Source organism: Hypomesus transpacificus, chromosome 5 (genome assembly GCF_021917145.1).
Source record: "Hypomesus transpacificus isolate Combined female chromosome 5, fHypTra1, whole genome shotgun sequence".
In the NCBI taxonomy this organism is placed as follows: domain Eukaryota; kingdom Metazoa; phylum Chordata; class Actinopteri; order Osmeriformes; family Osmeridae; genus Hypomesus; species Hypomesus transpacificus.
The window spans coordinates 6432258-6449440 of record NC_061064.1 but is presented as its reverse complement, the minus strand read 5'-3'; the positions used below and the strand labels follow the sequence as shown (position 1 = coordinate 6449440).

General features: G+C 59.0%; 1 protein-coding gene across 1 annotated transcript; it reads left to right on the top strand.

The window, feature by feature from the left end:
* Nucleotides 1–1450: 1450 nt before the first annotated feature.
* On the top strand, nt 1451–16369 carry ncor1 (nuclear receptor corepressor 1). Its single transcript, XM_047020956.1, is given in 29 exon segments — nt 1451–1998; nt 2150–2273; nt 3014–3182; nt 3961–4082; nt 4084–4129; nt 5269–5435; nt 5557–5671; nt 5823–5912; nt 6326–6423; nt 6627–6792; nt 7028–7150; nt 7547–7630; nt 7866–8128; nt 8278–8617; nt 9010–9231; nt 9455–9667; nt 10184–10333; nt 10667–10894; nt 10999–11140; nt 11302–11756; nt 11881–12009; nt 12645–12799; nt 12895–13121; nt 13301–13444; nt 13813–13955; nt 14159–14212; nt 14376–14567; nt 14923–15096; nt 15206–16369. Coding segments are annotated over 29 exon segments (5280 nt in total). The 3' UTR covers nt 15403–16369.
* Nucleotides 16370–17183: the final 814 nt, after the last annotated feature.

The window sequence follows — 17183 nt, the reverse complement described above, 5'->3', positions numbered from 1 at the left end:
AATTCCGACGTCTGGGGCCACAGTTATGTAACTGTTCCTTGGCTTTGAAGACTCAAGATAGCGTGCTGGATGGAGCACAGTGTACTGGTGCACTCGTTTGATCCGGCTGTCTCCCCTGTCTCTCCTCTCTCTCTCTCCTCTCGCTTTTTCTCTGTCTCTCTGTCTCTCTCTCTCTCTCTCTCTCTCTCTCTCTCTCTGTCTTTCTTTCTCTCTCTCTCTCTCTCTCTCTCTCTGTCTTTCTCTCTCTGTCTCTCTCTCTGTCTCTCTGTCTCTCTTTCTCTGTCACTCTGTCTCTCTCCTCTCTTTTTCTCTTTCTCTCCTCTCTTTCTCTCTCTCTCTCTCTCTCGCTCCCTCCTTACTTTCCTCACTTTATCTGTCTCTCTCCTCTCTCGCCTCTCTTTTTCTCTTTCTCTCTCTCGCCGTACTTTTTTTTCCCTCTCCTCTCCCTCTTTCTTGTCTCTCCAATCTTGTCTCTCCAATCTTGTCTCTCCAAAGTCCTCTCTCCCTACCCTTCTCTCTCCCTAGCCCTCTCTCTCCCTAGCCCTCTCTCTCCCTAGCCCCCTCTCTCTCTCGCCCACACGGCGTTGTGGCCGTGTTCTCCCTGTGCCCTGGAGGCCCGGTCTGTGCCGCGGTGAGGCCAGGTGTGTCGGCCTCACCCCCGGGCCGGAGGGCGCATCGTTGTGGAGAGGCTTCTCTCCTCATTGGCTCAGCCCTCTCCTCCGTGACCCGGGCCGGGGGGGGACAAGTCGGCACTGCAACATGATCTGAAGCAGGTGGCCCGGGGGGGAGGGAGGGGGGGAGGGATGGAGGGAGGAGGGGGGGGGATCGTTGGCGAAGGCGTCAAATGATCTTGTCAGCGAGCAGGGTGGGCGTCCTCTCATCCCAGCGACGGATCACTTCAGATTGAGATGGATCGTGCCTGCCGAGGGAGCTCACAGGAAACGGGGCTGTTTTCGCACGTTTTTTCCCTCCGTGCCTCTCAAGGAAATCCAAATGTCCTCTCCCCCCCCCCCCCCCCCAAGGTCTTTCTATCGCTCGGCCCGGCGTGGCACGTAGGCGGCCGGGGGGGGGGGGGGGGGTGTTCAAGGGGAAGGTTGTCGCGGCCGAAGAGTCGTTTGCAGGCAGACACGTTTCCCATTGTTCGCTTGTCCTAACTTGACCTTCGCGGAGTGAATTGAATTCACTTTCAGCTCCTGAAAAACATTTTTCAACTCTGTCAGTTGCACGCTGGCATTGATACACGTAGCGGGAAGAGACTTTGCAAAGTTTTCATTGTTCACCGTTTTATGCCAGTCTCCATGGCAACAGCTGCGGACTATGCAAACAGGCCCCAGTCTCAACAGTTGTGCAGTATACCCACATAGCAGCTCAAAAAAAAAACATATCGCCGTCGAGAAGCCATTTTGGGGGTCTCCTTTTGCAGGTAGTAGCCCTTAAAAAAAAACCCTGCATGGTCGATGTTTCGCGTGCGTCGGTTGTTCACCCCCGGGTGTCCCTCTGCTGTGCCCCTTCAGGCGGAGACCACAGCTCCGACACGGAGAGCGCCCCCTCCCCGTCCCAGGCCGACCCGTCCAAGGGGGGCGACGCCCAGCGGGGCGAGGGCGGCAGCGGCGCCTCCTCCGAGGGCTCCCAGCGCTCGGAGCAGGACAAGGGCCAGGCGGCGGCGTCCGCGTCGGACGGGAAGGGCCCCCCGGAGGCCCCTTACGGCGAGCTGCGCGTCAAGCTGGAGAAGAGCCCCGAGGGCGGGCCGGAGGAGGAGAGGGCGCGGGCGGCCTACGAGGGCCAGGTGCACCCCAAGAGCGAGCCCCAGGACGTAGACATGTCGGCCCCGCCGGTGCAGGTCAAGGTGGAGCCCGAGGCCAAGGAGAAGGCCGACAAGGCGGGCAGCGGGGCCGGCGGGGGGGGGGAGCACGGCGAGGGGCAGAGCCCGTCGGACAACGACTCGAGCGCCACGTGCAGCGCCGACGAGGACGGTGACGCTGAGCCCGAGAGGCGTGGGTGAGTGAAAGCCACACCCCCTTACCCACAACGCACACTTTCACCCCAACAAACCTAGCAAACAACAGTGGTTTAAAAAACCCATAAAACACCAAACCATGTCCTGTAAGTGATGGTTGACTCACCATGTTTGTACCTCCCTCCCTCCCAGGCTGTTCTCTATGGACAAGCCTTCTCTCCTCAGCCCCCCAGGCTCAGTGGTGGTGTCCTCGGCCAAGCAGGCCCACCTCAGCATGCAGCAGCTGCAGCAGCGCGCCGCTGACATCCCAGCCATGGTCAGTCAGTATAGCAACCCCCACTTTTCTATCAGATATGCCCATTCGGAGCAGCACGGAGGCAGGCTGCAGCAGGGTGAAAGCATGGCTCATTTAGACCCACCGGCCCGTCAAGTGAGTCCCCTGCGCCGGTGCACCTTCTCCTACCCCCCCCCCCCCCCCCCCCCCCCATTCCCGTCAATGATTGGCCCCCGCCAGGGCAAAATTTGATTGAGGTTGTTGCCCCCCCCCAATAATCCTTGTGGTTGGGCGGGGGGGGGGGGGGGGGGGGGGGCTGTGCGATGTTGTGTGTCGGCGTTTGAGATTTGTGTGTGTCGCTTCAACGGGGGGGGTGTGGTTGACTGCTGTTGGGGGTGGGGGGGTGGGAGATCTTCTTGCGTTCTGTCGAGCTTGTCTGTTTTTCTCCCCTGGTTGGAATTGGAGGTAACCGGGATGCAGTTTGGAGGGGATCAGATTGGCATGCTAATTCACGCTAAGTTTTCATCCCGACCACACGTCTGAAAAGTGCACGGCTTCGGGTCCATACTGTCTTCCCCCCCCCCCCCCGTTCTCTTCTGACTGTGTGTCTCCGGGTGGTTGAAAGACCCTGCACTAGAATAGAAACACCTTCATTCTGACCTGCACGTCCACCACGTGTGATTCCGTGTCCGTAGAAAGGGGCATTAGTTCCCAATGGCGTGTGTGTGCGCGCGCGTGTCCCGCTCGACCAGGCGTCTCACCCCTCCCTCCTCCCCTCGTAGGTGCCGGGCCCCTTCAGCCCCGGCGGCGTTCCCATGGTGACGCCCCTCAGCGGGCTCGCCATGTTCCAGCACCAGATCAAGGCGGCTCACGAGTCGGCTCACCAGGAGGAGCGGCAGAGGCAGGAGCCTCGCTTCCACACCCGCAGCCCCACCGTGCTGGACCGGGAAGGTACCAAACACACACACACACACACTGTATACCCAGCAGCTGGCTATTTATAGTCAGTTTTTTTTTTTTTCTGAGCCTCTTCGTTTTCATTCAACGTCAACAACAGCAACAAAAAACACCGGAGATGCGAGTCCACACTGCTGCAGAGTGTGACTGAGCCCAAACAGGAACACGATGTTAGCTTGACCCTGTTTCATCGCCGATGTGAACACCGAGCTCTGATCGAGACGACGACGACGGGGGCTGGGAGTTAGTACTTGTGACTCTTGAGGGAGCGACGTGTGGCGCCCCCCCCCCTCCCCCTCCCCAGGGCTGACAGACAGAGTAGGACAGACTAGCCTCTCCGCTTCAAAGGACACGCGTGGCATGATGTGTTTAAGGTGTGAAGGGGGTGGAGGGGGGGGGGGGGGCATAGTGCTTGATTGGACACCCGATGCTTTTAGCACCTGGTGTGGGTGCCAGGAGGAGGGCAGGCTCCTGGCAGGCAGGCTGACTGCGGAGGCTTCCCTAGATGCTGACACGTGGCTGGAATAGAGGGAGGCTTAGGGAGGAATCGGTCCTTTTTTACAATTTTTTACCTCCGTTTTATTTTTAACTTCCCCTCCTGTGTGTGTATGTTGTCCTCCTGTTTGTGTGTGTTATCCCCCCCCCCCCCCCCCCCTCCGCATGTGTCGATGTTCTCATGCGTGCGAGCGTGTCACCCCCCCCCCCCCCCCCCCCTCCCGCATGCGTGTTGCGTGTTGCGTGTGTTCTCATGCGTGTGTCCTGTGTGCTGCAGGGAAGCCCTTCCCCTACATGTCCTATGACATGAAGCTGGCTCTGGAGCAGGAGGCCCAAGCCGGCCGGCCAGCCTCCCCCTACAGGCTCTCCCCGAGGGAGCCGAGCAAGACCTCCCCCCCAGCCCGACCCCAACACCGCCAACGCCTCGCGCTACAGTGTGCCTCCAGGTAGCTAACCTTCCTCCCTGCCCCCCCCCCCCCCCCCCCCCCCCCCCCCCCCCCCCCCCCCCCTCTCAGCACTTCCTGTCTGTGTGTACCCCCCCTGCCACCCCACGTCTGTCTCCTCCACCCAGCATCTTTGGCTGAACCCCTCCTTTTCCGGATTTTTCTGTTGGCTTTGAAGGCTAGAGGGAGTTTGGAGTTGTTGTTTGGAGTGGTTGTCACCTGGTAAGAGGACTTGTAGCTTGTTGTGTAGGATCGGTTGGTTGGTTGATAAGTTGGTTGGTAACCTTGTTGGTTGTATTGGTTTAGTTTGGCTTTACCATTGGCACACATTGGCTTTTTCGTAGTTTGATGTTTAAATGAGTCATCCTTGGTTGAGAACTATTTTTCCTTGGTCGGTTTGTCTATAGTGTCGGATAGAAAACCTGGCCTTGTTCCCCTTTCTGTCCTGTCATGAATGAATATTAATGCCACCTACGGTCTCCCAGGCAACCAGACTCTGTCAGGATTCCGTCATGGACTCGCTGCTTGTCTTATCTCGCCTGGTGTGAGGCAAGCAGATGTTACTGCCAGGCTCTCCTTTAGGAAGGAGCTCTCACAGACCTGATTGGCATTTTTTATTTAGTAAAGTGCAGCAGTGCTTTTTCCTGGCAGGTCACCATGTCTGTATTGTAATCCTCCCTCCCTCCCACCAGCCCTCCCTCCCACCAGCCCTCCCTCCCACCAGCCCTCCCTCCCTGTCCTCTCTCCTTCCTCCAGTCCTCCCTCCCTCCCTGCCCGGTATAGGCTGTGGTCCTGAGCTCACAGACAGACGGGCAGGCAGGCAGGCGGGCAGGCCTTTTGAGGATCTCCCCAGGCTTGGACCTGTGTGCCGCCACGTCCTCCTCTCTGTTCACCCCCTTGTCCACGCACGAGGCCGCCTCTCCGACAATGCAGTCACGGCTCTCTCTGAGGCGAGGTTCAGGGGACGCCCCCACACACACACACACACACGTCGGCTAATTCCAACCTGGCAGAAGACGGCGCTTGCGCTGAAGGCTCTCGCGTGCCACTCATTCTCGAGCTAACCAACCCGCAGGAGATTCGCAGAGTCCTGTGTCCTCTCTCTTCAGTTTGTCTGTTCTCTCCTCCCCCCCCCCCTACAGTGCTCCACCCGGCCCCTAACCAGGTGGTGCAGGGCCTGCCCGAGGGCGTCAGGGTGACTTTCTCCAGACACAGTCGGCCGGCCAACATTCCGTCTCCTCCTCCCCTCATTCCCACCTCCAAGCCAACGGACAAGCCATCCTTCATCCAGGGGGGCTCCATATCCCAGGTACGACCCCTCAAGCCCCCCCCCCCCCCCACACACACACACACATAGCTCTCAGATAATCCGCTGGACTGCCCAGGGACAATATGCGACCGACGCCCTTTTGACCCTCGTGTGTTTTCAGGGGACTCCCGGGACCTACCTGCCCTCCCACGCCGTGTACGGGCCGGAGGGCACCAAGAGCTCGGTGGGGTCCATCTCCCTGGGGCTCCCCAGGCAGCAGGAGCCCTCCAAGCCCGGTACGACCTCCTCCTCCCCCCCCCCCCCCCCCCCCCCCGGGGTCGCCCCCCGTCCGTCCGGCCAGGCACCTCGTGTAGTAGCCCAGCATCCGACTTCACCCTCCCCTGTTTTTGTAACGTTTCTCCTTCTCTTCCCCCGTCTCCTCCCCAGTGTCCTACATCAAGCAGGAGGAGTGCTCCCCGCGGAGCGCCCAGCCCGAGGGCCTGCTCTCCAGGGCGCAGTACGAGGGGGTCGTCAGAGGTGGGTGTCCGTCGTCGACCGGCCCCGTCCGTCTGTGTCTGTCTCCCGCCCACCCCACCCCCCAGTCTCTCCTCACCCACGAGAAGTTACCAGTGGTCAGGGCTTAGGGTAGCCAGCCTAGATGAGGAGCTGGCTCAGAGAGTGGAGGAGGTAGGCCTCCGTAGCCTGTTTGCACAGACCCAGCAGAATGTGGCACTCTGGTGAGGGAGGGAGGGAGGGAGGGAGAGCGAGAGAGAGGCCCCCGGAGCCACCCTCGGCGGTCTTCTTGCCTTCTCACCCCAAAGCGACCTCCGCGGTTTCCACCCTCCCCCCTTCCCTAAGCCCCTTTGACCCAATGTACTCCGCCGACGCTCATCGGACGCACGCAAGCTAAACTCCGCCTCTCCTCCTGTATCCCTCCCCCCCTCATCCAGGAGGCCCCATGACCTCCATGCAGGACGGGGGCATCTCCCGGGGCAACCCCGCCAAGGTGGGCGCCGAGGGGCTGCCGTTCAGAGGATCGATCACTCAGGTATGACAGCGCTGCGAGCGCACACGCACACACACACACACCCTCCCTCTCTCGGAGTTTCTCCCTTTGCAACGTTGTCGTAAGCAGGGATCAGGACCGTGTCTCCTCGGCGCTGACCTCTCTCTCTCTCTCTCTCTCTGTCTCTCTCTCTGTCTCTCTCTCTCTCTCTCTCTCTCTCTCTCTCTCTCTCTCTCTCTCCCCAGGGCACGCCCGCCCTGCCCCAGCCCAGCCTGGCGTCCGACCTCCTGAAGGGCACCATCACCAAGCTGGCCACGGAGGAGCTGGGCAGCCCGGACAAGGCCAGGGAGCAGCTGGCCAAGGGCCACGTCATCTACGAGGGCAAGAGCGGACACATCCTCTCCTACGACGGTAAGCCCCCCCGGGCTTAGCCGGCTTTGCGACGGGCCAACGACGTTAGCGAGCTTACCCGCCACACACGAAGAGCGCTCACTTAGGAATCGGATAGGTACACGCCGAGGGGTGTTCCTTAACCCCCCTGCCAGTTGTGCCCTCAGAGAGCTTGTTTTGAGAGCGGTCAGGCGTCGCGGGGGGCTAGGAGCGCGCGCGTCGTGATTGGTGACGATGTGGTGTCTTGTGTCCTCAGCCATTAAGAACCCCAGGGAGGCCACGCGCAGCCCCAGGACCAGCCACGAGCTCAAACGCACCTACGACATGATGGAGCCGCTCGCCAGGGGACACCCGGGCAGAGAGGGAGTCCCATTTGAAGGTCAGTCAGTCTGTCTGTCTGTCTTTGTGTCTGTCTGTCTGTCTGTCTGTCTATTGTCTGTCTGTCTGTATTTGTGTCTGTCTGTCTGTCTTTGTGTCTGTCTGTCTATTGTCTGTCTGTCTGTATTTGTGTCTGTCTGTCCTTGTGTCTGTTTTTTTGTCTGTCTGTCTTTTTGTCTGTCTGTCTGTGTGTGTGTCTGTCTGTCTGTCATTGTCTGTCTGTTTTCCGTCTGTCTGTCTTCGTGTCTGTCTGCGTGTGTGTCTGTCTCTGTGTCTGTCTGTCTGTCTGTCTGTCTGTCTGTGTGTGTCTGTCTGACTGTCTTTGTGTATGTCTGTCTCTCTGTGTGTTCAACAAAGCACTCTTTGCTCACAGAGCATTCCTCCGCCTGTCTCCCAGGGTTGATAAGCCGAGCGCTGCCTAGAGACAGTCCCCACGGCGACTCCAAGGAGAGGCCGATGATGACCGGGTCCATCATGCAAGGTAAACAGCAACAGCAAGCGACTCGGGGCGAGGAGATCCGCCGCAGGAAGGTGTTCATCCTCTCTCCCCCCTGGAGCCTTTCACCCAAGTCTTCTCACCCAAGCCCGTGTGTCATTTACATTTACACAGCGTCAATTTGCGCGGCCGGGGAATTGAACCGGCAACCTTCTGATTAACGGGCCGATTCCCTAACCGCTCAGCCACCTGACTCCCAGTGTTTCCCTCCACCCCCCAGGGACCCCGAGGACCTCGGCCGAGGCCTACGAGGAGAGCATGAAGTACGGCAAGCAGATCAAGCGGGAGAGCCCGCCCATCCGCTCCTTCGAGGGGGGCATCGGCAAGGGCAAGCCCTACGAGGGGGGCGTGAACACCATCAAGGAGATGGGCCGCTCCATCCACGAGATCCCCCGGCAGGACCAGGCCGGCCAGGACAGCCGCAAGACCCCCGACATGGCCGACAGCCGGCGCCACGCCGCCATGGAAGGAGCCATGTCGCAGGTAAGTGACACCGCCCGTTATTGTACCTGCACGGTGCGTGTATAGCTCGTACAGAATGTGTCTGTGGAGCTCCATGTTTGATGCGGGTCCTCCAGCCAGCCATTGACAGCCACCCTCTCCCTCCCCCCTTCCCCCCGCCACCCCACCAGGGTCACCCCCTGAGCCAGCCGGCCATCAAGCACAACGTCAAGTCCCTGATCACCAGCCCCGGCAAGATGGGCCACGGCCTGCCCCAGCTGGACGCCATGGAGCGGGCCAAGTACGAGGAGGGCAAGGCGGCGGCGGCGGCGGCGGCGGAGCAGCGCGGCCGCCACACCTCCGTGGTCAACTCGGCCACGTCGGTGCTGCGCTCCACCCACCAGGAGGCGGCCAAGTCGCAGCTCAGCCCGGGCATGTACGAGGACGCCAGCGCCCGCCGCACCCCCGTCAACTACAGCACGGGCTCCATGTCCCGGGGGTCGCCCATGCTGGGCCGCGGCGCACAGGAGGGTACGGCTGCCTGACCGCGGACGCCTGCCGCTCATATACAGCGCTGTGCACAAGTCTTAGGCACTCGTTGCATTTTATAGATGTTTTCCAGTACAGCTCAAATGCTGTGAGAAATAATGGCAAGAATAAACACGACATTTCGAAACGTTGCACTTTTATATTGATACGTTTTTTTTTTTTTTTTTTCAATTAAAATGTAATAAATACTTATTGTTTATAATATATCATAAATATATAAATCGAATATATAAATAGCAGACATGTGAAAAATCTTGCCTAAGACTTGCACAGCCCTGGATCTCCGGCTGTCGCAGATGCTCTAACCTAAGGCTTGTTGGTTGGTGTGGGTTGTGTACTGACAGTAAGCCTTCTGTTCCCCCCCCCCTACCAAGGAGGCATGAGCTCCGGCAAACCGTCTCCCCACGACCGGAAGACGCCCACTCACCGGGACAGCGTGCCGGCCAAGTCCCCCGTGTCCCAGGGGGAGTCCATGCCCTCCCACAGCCCCTTCGACCCCCACCACCGGGCCGGGGTCCCCGGGGAGGTGTACCGGGCCCACCTGCCCCCGCACCTGGACCCCGCCACCCTGGCCTTCCACAGGGTCATCGACCCAGGTAGGACCCCGGCGTCTCTGGTGAACCCGGGGCGGGCGGGCGGGGGGCGGGGGGATTCCATGGAACAACGGCAGAGTGCGGCAGTCTCATTCATAGGCACCACACGGCCGCTCCATTGACGTCAGTGAGAGAGAGATCGGTATCAGGGGAGAAAAAAAAAAACCTTCTGTTCATATGTTGTTGTGTTTTCCTCCCCCCCCCCCCCACCCCCCCTCCACCCCAGCGGCAGCAGCCTACATGTTCCCCAGGCAGGCGTCGCCGAGCGGCTACCACAACACCTACCAGCTGTACACCATGGAGAACACGCGGCAGACCATCCTCAACGACTACATCACCTCCCAGCAGATGCAGGTCATCCCGCGGGCCGACGTGCCCCGGGGCCTGTCGCCGCGGGAGCAGCAGCAGATCGCCATCCCTTACCCGCCAGGGGCCAGAGGTAAGGGAGGGAGCCATGGACCGAACCTCCACTCATCCCCTCATCTCTCTCTCCCCCCTCTCCCCCCCCCTCCACCTCCCCTCCTGTGTGGGCTGGGAGCGGAGAGCAGGAGGGGTTCAGGTGTCCTAAGGAAGTCAGTGGGAACCTTTTCCAGACCCCCAGAAGCAAATGACCCAAACAACTTGCGTATAGTCTGTTTTTTTTGGGGGGGGGGGGAGGGGGGCTGCAGCGTATTTGGCTCATGCTCGATTTGTTAATTGGGACCGGTCACAAACAATCGATTGAAACTCATTGGTGGTCGCCACTTAACAAGGTGACCCGCTACCCCACAACCAGTGCAGCCTTATCGGCTGACCTCCGAACCTCGAACGTAGGACTCCCTGATAGAGGAAGGGGGTGGGTCCCAAAAAAAAAACGAAAAAGCGCAAGGTGTATTTGTGGTGTTCATGCTCAAAACGACTGATTTGGTTTGGTTCTTGTTGTTCACCCATGGCCCTTTGCTTCTGTCTGTAAAAGGGATCATTGATCTAGCCCAGATGCCTCCAACTATCCTGTTGCCTCACCCTGGGGGGACAGGTACCCCCACTCTGGACCGCATCACCTACATGCCCGGAGCTCAGGCCCCTTTCCCTCCTAGGGCTTTCAACCCAGCCTCCATATCTCCAGGTGAGGACCCCTCCCCTTTCCCCTCTCCGAACCCCCTTCCTTGCCCCCCCCCTTCGACATGAGTGTCTCCTGCGTCCTCTCCGCCCCTGAAGCACGCTGCCCTGCACTCCCCCCCCCCCCCCAGCGAGTGGCCACGGCCCGGCACGCCTCCGAGGCAGGCACAGTGGCGCTCCTCCGCTTGCGAACGTCGGCTCAGCTCGGCGGAGGGGGGAGGGGGTGGTGAGGGGGGGAAAGGGGGGGTTGGCCGTGAGCCCCGCTCGGCCCCAGACCAGAGGCGGTGTGTGAACCCTACATGTGTCTCTCTCCTCTCCCCCCTCCCCCCTCTGTCCACAGGTCACCAAGCCCACCTGGCGGCCACGGCGGCCACCATGGAGAGGGAGCGCGAGCGGGAGAGGGAGCGCGAACACCGGGAGCGCGAGAAGGAGCACAGGGAGAAGGAGCACAGGGAGCGCGAGCACAGGGAGAGGGAGCACCGGGAGAGGGAGCACCGCGAGCACAGGGAGAGGGAGCACAGGGAGCGCGAGCGCGCCGTCGCCGCCGCCAGCGACTACATGCGAGGAGGTGAGAGGGGCTCCGCGCGCTCAGGCGGGACACCGCGGCCTCCGGCAACTCTCGGCCCGAAGCCGGCATTAATCCGCGCGCGTGTGTGTGTGTGCGTGGTCCAGGTGTGGAGCAGCCAGGACGCCCTGGTAGCCGCGGTTACCTGCGCTCCCCCTCCCCCTCCATGAGGACGCCGGAAGGAGTGGTTCAGCAGCGACCCAGCATCTTCCAGGGAACCAACAGCAAGAGTGTCATTACCTCCCTCATGTAAGTCTGAGCCTGCCTTGCACCTGCCCTGCACCTCAGGGGGGCGTGATGATTCCCGTAGGCTCGTATCTATGGGCCAGGGCCTGCCAGCGTCACCCCTAAGCTCATTCCAACCCCTCCATCAGCCACCTGACCCTGTCCGTCTCCCTCCCTCCCTTCAGGCCCCCGGCAGCGCAGGCGTCCCAGCCCAGCTCCCGCTACAGCACGGCGGCCGACGCCCTGGCCGCGCTGGTGGACGCCGCCGCCTCGGCGCCCCAGATGGACGTGGCCAAGGCCAAGGAGGGCAAGCACGATGACGACATGTCTGCGGCCGCCCGCCGCGCCGCAGCCATCGGCGAGCAGCAGGACGCCGAGCGGCGCTCCATGCAGTCTCCCTACGGCAACCTCTCCATGCCCGGGGGCAAGCAGCAACATCCGGTCTACGGCGAGCAGGCGGGGCCGGGCGGGAAGGACAAGACGCCGCCCTCCAAGTCGCGCATCGAGGAGGAGCTGCGCACGCGCGGCAAGACCACCATCACCGCCGCCAACTTCATCGACGTCATCATCACGCGGCAGATCGCCTCGGACAAGGACGCGCGGGAGCGGGGCTCGCAGAGCTCCGACTCGTCCAGCAGCCGTGAGTGGGCGCCGAGAAAAAGAACACACACGCAAGCGGACCCTTCCGGAAACTGTGAAAAAAAAAAAACGCAATTGTCGCGCGAGGGTCAAGGGGTTTGACCGCCATGTCTCCGTGTCCGCAGTGTCGTCGAACCGCTACGAGGCGGCCGGCGGGGCAGCCATCGAGGTGATCAGCCCCGCCAGCTCCCCGGCCCAGGCCCAGCCCCAGGCCCAGCAGGACAAGCAGGACGACAGGCCGCCCCAGCCCCCAGGTCAGAGGTCAAGCACCGCTACCATCCACAGAGAGAACACACCATCAGCAGCAGTTTCAATGATGCTCCATTCAGTTTTGAAATTGAATTGAATGATATATCATTGGGATTTTGGGGGGCCTTTTCTGCTGTATTGGTTAGTGACAGTTGGAGAGAGACGGGATAGGCAGGGGAGAGAGACCAGGGGAGACCCGGTATAGCTCTGTATCGGGCTCCAGAGATGTCCTGAGATTTCCGTGGCAAATACCCACGAAGCTCTCTCAGCACGCTAGCCTAACACGCTGGGAGTTATGTGAGGTTAAACGTGTCCGGTGTCCGCCCCCAAACCCTGCAGTCAGACGACTGCATATAGATACAAGATGGATACTGGCTTTACTCCAACTGCTTTGTTGAATGTAGGTGAATGCGGCGGGGGGCTAAATTGGGCTGGTAGCTATACTGAGTAAACATGCCAGTGTCTAAATAACCCGTGATCTCAATAACCTTGTACTCATCCTGTACAGTGGTTGACACCCCCACACACACACACACACACACTCGTCTGGTCACCTGACCACACAAATATAGATTGACGGCTGGCTACTCACTCAACTAACACTGTTTCTGTTTCTCTCTCTCTGTATGGAACCCTGCAGTTGGCATGCGTCACGTCTTTGACATGAGCCGCTACCGCCCAGCAGGGGAGCCCCCCCAGCCCAGCTCCCAGGCCCCTCCCCCGGGCCAGGCCGACTCGTCGTACTCCCAGGTCCCCAAGACCCACCGGGTCATGACGCTGGCCGACCACATCTCTGTAAGACCCTAACCCCCAAAGCACTCCCGTCACACCTCCACCCTTTAAACACACTCTTGTAAACACCCTTCTGGAACGTTCCGTCTCCTCCTCAGCACATCATCACCCAGGACTTTGCCCGGAACCAGGATCCACCCCCTCCTTCCTCCACCACCTCGTCCTCCTCCTCCGCGACCACCACATTCCAGAGTGCGGTCTCCAGCTCTGGCCTGGGCCGCGCCAAGCCCCCCAGCCGCTACAGCCCGGAGAACCAGGCCCCCCACCACCAGAGGCCCCCCAACAGGCTGTCCCCCGAGAACGCCCCCGACAAGCCCAAGGCCAGGTAAAGTCGACATGAAGCGGTATGGCTGGTGCATTTCATTTCAAACGATTACCATGGGGGTGATGGGGAGTGGGCGGCCCAGCCTCTGCCCCCTCCCCTCCCCCGACACCATCACAGCACCTCCAAAACTGGATGTCGTCTCCATCATATCCTCCCTCCCTCCTCTCACCCTTCCCCAGGCCCGGCAAGTCCCCGGACCGGGGAGGCCGACAGATGGACGGCTACGAGCCCATCTCCCCTCCCCAGAGCTACCCGAGCATGGACAAGCCCGAGGCCAGCGCCCCGCAGCCCCAGAGACGGGAGAACGACAACCCAGAGATGAGGTACGCGCACGCTGCCCGCCGTCCCGTCAACGAAAATCAAACCGCTTGTCTCCCTCCCCCCTCCCTTCCCCCCCCTGAGGGCCAAAAGGCTTTTGCTTCGATTGGCATTTTAGAAACCCGATTGACTCTGGAAAATATTCGACATCTGACTTGCATGACAGATGATGTATGTGTCACATGTGAGTGTTGATATTTTAAGCCTGGCACCAGAGAGCAGATTGCCGTCGTCCCCCTGGGCAGAGTGGTCCTTCTGGGGTCTGGCCAGCAGCCCTCCGGCCGGGTGGAAACAGGGGGGACTGTTGCCAGCGGGCACCCGACCCCAGTGAACTTCCTGACCTTCCCCCCCCGTGGCCTTTCTCTGGTTTCAGGGGCGACAGGGGCGAGGGGAGCGGCAGCTACCTGCCCTCGTTCTTCACCAAGCTGGAGAGCACCTCTCCCATGGTGAAGTCCAAGAAGCAGGAGATCATCCGCAAGTTCCGGAACTCCTCCGGCGTGGGCGACTCCGACATCGGTAAGCGGCGGGGGGGGGGGTCTCTTCCTCCTCTCGACGGGAGCTCGTGGAGAACACGCCGCGGAGGCACGAACGAACCTCCACGGCGTTACGGTTTAGCCCCGTATTTACAATTGTGAATACTCGGCGCGCAGCGTCGCCATTTTAGTTCGGGTGCCAGACATTTTGTCCTCTAACGGAAACGATCGTTTTGCTGTCCGTAGGGGCCGCGCAACCAGGCACAGAGATCTTCAATCTGCCAGCTGTGACCAGCTCAAGTAAGAGTCCCCCCCCCCCTCTACGCGTCGCCCCCTTCCTGCTCTAAAACAAACACAAACAAACAGTCATTTCCAGTCCCACGCCATACTCTGTCGTCTCTCTCTCTCATCTCTCTCTCTCATCTCTCTCTCTCATCTCTGCCTACGCCGTCGTGTCCTCCAGGCGGCATCAACCCCAGGAACCACTCGTTCAGCGACCCGGCCAGTAACCTGGGCCTGGAGGACATCATCCGCAAGGCCCTGATGGGCAACCTGGAGGAGAGGCCGGAGGAGCCGCAGGGAGGGGCCGCTCCACCCAGCTCCAACACCCCCAGCGGGGAGGCCCGCCAGGAGGCCAACCCTTCACCCAGCATGGGTGAGAGACCCAACCCACACACACACACAGGCCTGTCCTCATCCAAGGTTGTGGGAGTCAGGTGGCTGAGTGGGTAGAGCATCGGGCTAGTAATCTGAAGATTGCCAGTTCGATTCCCGGCCGGTGCACATGACGTTGTGTCCTTGGGCAAGGCACTTCACCCTACTTGCCTCAGGGAGAATGTCCCTGTACTTACTGTAAGTCGCTCTGGATAAGAGTGTCTGCTAAATGACTAAATGTAAATGTAAGCCAGCCTAACGAGGGGGGCAATTTCCATGATGTATACATCCATAAATACATGTAATGACCGGTTTTGTGACGTTTGCTACGGACACTTTTTCCCCTCGTCGACCAGGCAAGCAAAAGCTGCAGGGCAAAGCCAACAGCCGCAAGTCCAAGTCGCCCAACCCGGGCCAGGCGTACGCGGGAGGGGGGGAGCGCCCCTCGTCCGTGTCGTCCGTCCACTCCGAGGGAGACTACCACCGGCAGGCCCCGGCCTGGACCTGGGAAGACAGGCCCTCGTCCACAGGTAACCCCCCCGCCATCTTCCTCCCCCCCCCCCCCAGTTACCACGGGTAACTGGACCCGCTCTGGAAATGTACTCCTTCACCCCTCCCCTCCCCCCTTTCTGTCTTCAGGTTCCATGCAGTTCCCCTACAACCCCCTGACCATGCGCATGCTGAACAGCACCCCACCCACCTCCATGGCCTCCCCCTCCATCCAGGCCCAGCAGCAGCCTGTGCCGGGGGCCGCCCCGGGCGCCCAGCAGCTGGTGTGGGAGCGGGAGCCCCTGCTGTCGGAGCAGTACGAGACCCTGTCGGACAGCGACGACTGAGCCCACCCCCTTCCCCCCCGCGCCCTGCCGCCGCCCGCCCCCCTCCCTCCCCCCCCCCATCCCTGAGGAGGGCTGAGCAGAGGCCGGCCTGCCCTCAACCACCACCACCACCACCACCAACCCCCCCTCTTCCTCTCCCAGGACTATCCTCACTCACTGGTGCAGAGTTTAAGAGCGAGCGCAGGGGGCCCGGGGTGGCTTTTTGTGCAACAGCGCCCCCTGGCGGGCAGCTGAGAGAAAGGCAGCCGCCTCTGACAGGCTGAGGTCTTGGGCATAGACTCCTTTTTTTCGGGGACAGGCCTGGACACACAGCATGTCGGAAAATGCCTGAGTGGAAGACATAAAAGCTAACGATGAAGAACTTGTAAAAAATAAAAAAAAAAGAAAAAAAAGCTGAAAAGAAAAAAAGACATTAAGAGACTATTTCTTGAAGTTTTGATTTCTGTGTAGAGAAATACTTTTGTCTTTAAGAAAAATCATTGTATGTAAATAGATTAACCTTTTGCAGTGTTTTTTTCTCCTCTTTTCTTTTCTTAAATGCGTTCTTTCTCATTTTATTGTTGCTTTTAAATGGATCCACTTTGTTTTTGAACAGGAGGAGGAGGAGGTGTTCAATCTTGAATATCACAGTTGGTCTCTCCCTGTCCCCCTGTCCCCCCGCCCTACCACCACAGACGAGCTGAGAGACAGACCTGTGGTTTGTACTTGATTGATACGCGTGGCGCACAGAGAAGTGTAGGTCCCATCCACCAACCACCAAGCACCACCAAAGCCTGAACATTGTGGACATAAGTGAATGAAACAAACACACATGCTAACATTTTTATTTGATTTTATTGCATTGTCATTGGATGCCTGTCTTTGCAACACTGTGGAGATAATGCACGGGCGTCACAGATCCGCTGTTAGAGAATAAAAGCAAGATTTTTTTGGTCACCCTTCTTTTTTTTTTTTTTTTTTTTTTATTCAGACAAAGATGTTTTCGGAACCAGTTGCGAACACGTGACAGGTGTCAGAGCAAGCGAGTGAAACAGGTGAATAAGCTTGAGGTTGTCCGACTTGTTCCTCATATAATGACTACTTTTAGGGCCCCCCATGTTGATCTGAATTCTGTAATTGAGCCAATGTGTGAAGGTGAAGTTGACCATGTTGTGTACTGTATGACACGGTGTGACCAGCGCAGCTGTCTATGGTTTCCAACCAGTGCAGGATATTCTGCTCCGCAACGTTGTTGTCAAGGTAACTAAAGTATGTCAGGAACCTTTTTTTTAGACAGATTTGCCATGCCTTGTGGCTCAAGAAAGAAGGCAGCTTTAACTTGTTTCTCAGAGATATACGTCGGTGTTTGATGCTTTCTATTTGTTTGTTTCTGTAGTCCCTCTTTCTTTTGATACTGTCCCAGCAATCTGAGCTCAGTGTAATTTGTCTTTTTGTTCGACGAAAAGACAAAACTAACCAAACATAAAAACGAAATGGTCTGCACCATTGTTGCACTTTTTTTTTTTTTTTTTTTTTTTGCTTTGTAATCTTTGACGACAAGAGCATACTACCTATGTATAACTTATTCAAGCTTCTGCAGAGGATTGTACTGACGAGATGTGCTTTGACTTTGCCCATGACGCACGGAAGTCTGGAGGTGGAGTTCCTGTCTAGTAGCTGGTACATGGTTTTTCTAGTGTGACACTTGCATTAGCAGTTAGTTTCTGCGTGTGGTACTGGCAGCTGAGGGCTGCTGTCATGGCCAGGCCATAACCATTTAATCTCTGTTTCCTTAATATCCA